Genomic DNA, 4,591 nt, shown 5'->3' with positions numbered 1-4,591 from the left:
TTTGGCTAAAATTGAACCTAAGATCTCTCACTTACAAGTGAAGAGAAATAACACTAGACCGTAATACTAAGTGACAAATGTTGGCTAAACAAAATTAGACTTATTTCATGTTTTCTCTATTTTTAATTCATTTAATTATTTTTTGCCATAAAAAATTTAATTAAATAATAGATAACCATAGGTTAGTTAAAGAGACACATGACAAGATTTTGGAGCGCATATAACATTCACTTTTGGTTAGGGGATGAGCAAAAAGGGACCTTTTTTCTTTTTAATTTTGTTTTTTCTATATAATCAATACTTAGGCCCACCCATTTTTCCACGTCAGCCAACTAACAGATTTTTTAACGAGATGTAACGGCAATAACAAAAACAGATTCCTCAGCTTCCCACTTCTCTATGCCCATGCTTCTCCACCTTCTCCCCTAGTATTTACAATCTCAAGTTTCGTACTCTTCTTAGCCGGCTTACTCAACTGAAACACCAGGTGGCTGGATAGCTTCCGCACTCCTTTCCTCCAACTTAACCAGTCTCCAGCTTCATATCCACTTCTACATCCGTTTTCTGAACACTCGAGTTCACACTTAGTAGATGCGCTGCTGTGCGAAGTGGATTCGAGTTCATCTTCCCCATCAGTCATTACCGGAGAGCACCAAAGTTTCTCATTGATGTCAGCTTTTGGGCTGTCCAAAGTGGCGGTGCTGAATGAGCTATCATGAACAAAAGATTCACCCATAATCGAATACATGGTTTGTCTGTTGTGGTTAAGAGATTTTTTGCATGATGCGTGCAATGTAGCCTCCGCAGCTGATTCCTCTCTTGTGCGCAGGGTCTTTAAAATCAATGTCTTGAGGAAATTCATAACTTGCACCGCGTGTATTAGTGCAGTCAAGGGATCTGCCATCTGCAGCAAAAACTCCTGTTTAGTCCATAGCAAAGCTTAAACTTGTCTGTGGACAAAGAGGACTTTCTTATGGCCATTAGAACGAAAGTTACATAGCCAAGGAGCAACAATCATTTGAAGATGTGGAACTCCAACTCATCCTTTAACAGGTGGGCCGCATGAACCCCTAAAACCCCAGGCCTACGCTTAACCTAGGTATCAGGTAATCAATAGAGGAGTTATTGTGGGAATCCAACTAGGGCCTTCCATCGAAAATGTGTCTTCCTGAGTCCCGGTCACTTGACCCACCTTGGGGGCCAAGGAACCGCAACATTTCATTTTAAAGCTAAAACAACCATCAGGCTTACCCGTTGTTCAAAATGAACAAAGTTTCAAAGCAAACAAGGCAAACTGCATATCACAACCAGAGACATTTCACATCAATAAACAACCGTGTGAAAAAATGGTACAAACCTCGGTCATGTTAGGTGCAAAAACCATAGCAATGTTGCGGGCATTCATCTTGTTGTGCTGTTCGTTCTGCGCAACATCTGCCATCAAATTGATGGCCCAATCTAGCAGTGAAGCTTCTGTTGGAGGAAGTGTCTTCACAAGTTCTGTGCAGTCATCTTCTGTGTTGCAGCTCATCACCTGTTCTGGTGTGAGCGAATCAAGTACCCTTGTAGGAAGCTCTCTAAACCATGCCTACAATGTTTAAGAAGGGGAGAGACAGGAACACACCCGTTAACAAAAGGAGGAAAAAAAAGGTTGAGAACCAAGGCAGAAACTAAAAACCATAGAAGATTAGTTTAAATGAAGGATTTAATTTAAAAGGGTTTATTAATGATCTAGACATTTCACGATTTTGAAAGCTTGAAAAGAATATCAAAAATCCACACATCTTTAAAGTTACTGAACATCGTGAAGGAGATGGTGGCTATGTATTCCAAAAAGTATCCAATTGCATTCACTTAGAAATGTCAGATTATATGCTTACCTTTATCAAACCTGCTAAACAATGAACATCAATTCCATGTGGCACAATGCCTTTGTTCAACTGGTCGCGAAGACGCTCTTCTTGACCATTTTCAGCATTAATTCTGAATATTCCTTCTGCCTTGAAGACGGAGAATAATGAAATAAAAACCTTTAGTTGTGCTGAAAAGAATACGCGTATAACTTCGCTACTAGTTTGAAATACCAACTTACTTTAAGGCCTCCTCCTGAATACAATCGTTCTTGCATCATAAGAAGTATAGTTGGCACACTGTTCCCATTATTATCATAAGAACACTGCATCGACTTGGCAGAGACCCCAAACACACTTACACTGGAAGCCAAAGAAGTGTATTCCATTAAGCATTAGTCAAATATAAAATGGTACAGAAACTCTGATTAGGACTAAATGGGATGATGAGAGACATGTATTAAAACTGCTGAAACAGAACGTTCCATCTAGCAGGAATCCTGCCTCAGGATCCATATACATTGTTACTGCAGCCTACCTTCAGATGCAATTTCGTAGGAGAACATGCTGATCAAAAGGAAAAGGTAAAAGACAAACAAAGAAATGATTATTCAGACACAATACCGAAAGATCAAATGTTTGTGCCACCCTGCTATGCAGATCAATTTGCAAGATAAGATCGTTTTCAAACAATGCCACTAAAAACTGAATAGACCAAATGGTTTGCACTGATGATTGGAACGGCTCCACCCAACATTTATAAGGCTTAAAACTAAAAACAATAAATCCTTCGTGTTACTCTCCCTTATCTGCCTAAGTGCCCATCCAAAATAAAATCAAGGCAAAATAAAGTAAAAGCTATCACACACCAGGAAGCAGAAGCTATTCGGACTACAAATGCTAAACAATTGAACTCGATTGCCTCTGTCAAAATCACATCTTTGTACTTCGCAAAATCCTCATCCTCCTTTTTAACCTATATATTCCCTCCCCATATAAGAATTTAAATCAAAATCCTCTGGCAGTTCCAAGTACTTGAGGAGATCGATAAAAGCAGTAACGGAACTTGTGACTGACACAAAGAAGGGGATTCACAACCTGGTTCAAACCAATTGTGTTTGAAAAAAAAAACATCTTATGGTAACTGTTCTTGTGGTTGTGGATCCAGAATCAAAAAGACCAACCTATGCAAGCCCGGATACGGAAAAATCAGAAAACCCGATTTACAAGTTTACAGAAGAACAATATAATGCCACCAGTTTTTCCATTTTGCACTACAAAACGCAAAACAATTAAGAAAAACACACATGCAAGAAATGCAAGTATGAATGAACTTTAATGAAAATTCTACTATGCTCCGGTCTATGACGTGCACAAACGCAATGGATGATTGAATGTGCACGGTAAAGAATCCAACGAAGAAGGATCATCTATACTTTTCACCGGTGCACGCTATAATCCGTCAAAGTTTTCAAATTTAGACAAACAATTGATACTACAAACCAATCTAAATCCCAAAATTTCCATATAACCAAAGTCACTTCACAAATTTCAAAAATTCATCCTCAACCAATTCCAACCAAAAAAAAAAAGAGCAAAAATTGGAAAAAGAAAAAGGAGGGGTTCTGACCTGGCACTTGGCACCTTCCTGGGGACCTCGGGCTCGAGCTCAGTGGGCAAACCCAGAAACCCATTAAACCTATCAAAAGTGACATGCGAGACATGTCTCACCTCGCTCGGAGAACTGATGTCGAAAGAGGACGCCACGTCATCCCTCTCCACACTGCAAGTTACCAGAGACTTCCTCAGAGCCGCCACCAAAATGTCGAGTATGGCGGACTGGTGGTGCTGGTGTTGTCGACCGTTATGCCCGTGGAAGTCTCGACCTTTGTTGTTCCCACTGGCTCTAATCTTGGGACTCAGAAATGGGGTAGACCTGGGATTTCCTACAGCCTCCTCCTCGTCTTCAAAATCCAACTCCTCATATTCCAGCCCTTCATCATCATCTTCTTCTTCTTCTTCTTCTTCTTCTTCTTCTTTGCTGGTGTTGTGGTGGTAGGAGAATGGACTAGGAGGGGGAATGCTGAACTCAGTGAGTCCAACAAGATGGCAAGATTTGGATCGGAAGAGCCGAGCCATTTTGCTTTTGTGAACTATAATATTAAAACACACGAAAGCAGTAACACAGAGAGAGAGAGAGAGAGAGAGAGAGAGAGAGAGAGAGAATAAAAGAAGTGAAATGGGGGTTTGGTTGTTAGAGAGAAGGTGAGGTGGGTTTGGTTTGGTTGTGACGAAGAAGTTAGGGGAAAGAAGGTTGCTTTGAAGAGAGGGATGAGTGATTATTATTTGGTTAGTGTTGAAATTTGAGGAGGGTGTGGTGGTGGTGATGGCGGTGAATGGTGGGGGTGATCGAGACCTTTTTCTCTCTTTCTATTTGTTCGAGTTCTATAGCAAATTCTTATTAGAGAGAGTACAAGAAAATGACTACGAGACAACCAGATATGATCATATGAGAGTGAGTGTTTGTCTTGGAAGTTACTCAAGTGAAGTGAAAAATGTATGTACTTAAAGAATTATATTATACAAGCAGTGAAGCAAATGCATGAGAGTAGGATTCTCTTTCTTTTTAATCTATATGAACATACACGGGCCATCACTCTATGTCGAGCCATCCATTTTTTCAAGAATCTCACTCCCTTCATAGTGAATAGTATTCTAGTACCAAATAATGTCCGTAGCCT

At 40.1% G+C, this 4,591-nt stretch overlaps 1 protein-coding gene across 1 annotated transcript; it reads right to left on the bottom strand.

The window, feature by feature from the left end:
* Positions 1-245: 245 nt before the first annotated feature.
* Positions 246-4,387, bottom strand: LOC103421465 (rho GTPase-activating protein 3-like). Its single transcript, XM_029099704.2, has 5 exons — positions 3,481-4,387; positions 2,093-2,213; positions 1,881-2,000; positions 1,358-1,588; positions 246-904 (listed from the first exon to the last, which is right to left on the bottom strand). The coding sequence occupies exons 1-5, from the start codon at positions 3,987-3,989 to the stop codon at positions 398-400; spliced, it is 1,488 nt and encodes a 495-aa protein (XP_028955537.1). The 5' UTR covers positions 3,990-4,387; the 3' UTR covers positions 246-397.
* Positions 4,388-4,591: the final 204 nt, after the last annotated feature.

This window comes from Malus domestica, chromosome 01 (genome assembly GCF_042453785.1).
Source record: "Malus domestica chromosome 01, GDT2T_hap1".
Lineage (NCBI taxonomy): Eukaryota > Viridiplantae > Streptophyta > Magnoliopsida > Rosales > Rosaceae > Malus > Malus domestica.
The sequence above is the reverse complement of the archived record's forward strand: the minus strand, read 5'-3'. Positions and strand labels throughout refer to the sequence as shown.

Excerpts from the sequence above, each read along its gene's own strand:
- LOC103421465 (XM_029099704.2), bottom strand. The coding sequence starts at position 3,989 with ATGGCTCGGCTCTTCCGATCCAAATCTTGCCATCTTGTTGGACTCACT. Across the intron at positions 2,214-3,480 it reads AGGAAGGTGCCAAGTGCCAG|TGTAAGTGTGTTTGGGGTCT; the intron begins GTCAGAACCCCT and ends TTTGGCTTCCAG. Across the intron at positions 1,589-1,880 it reads GTTTAGCAGGTTTGATAAAG|GCATGGTTTAGAGAGCTTCC; the intron begins GTAAGCATATAA and ends TAAACATTGTAG.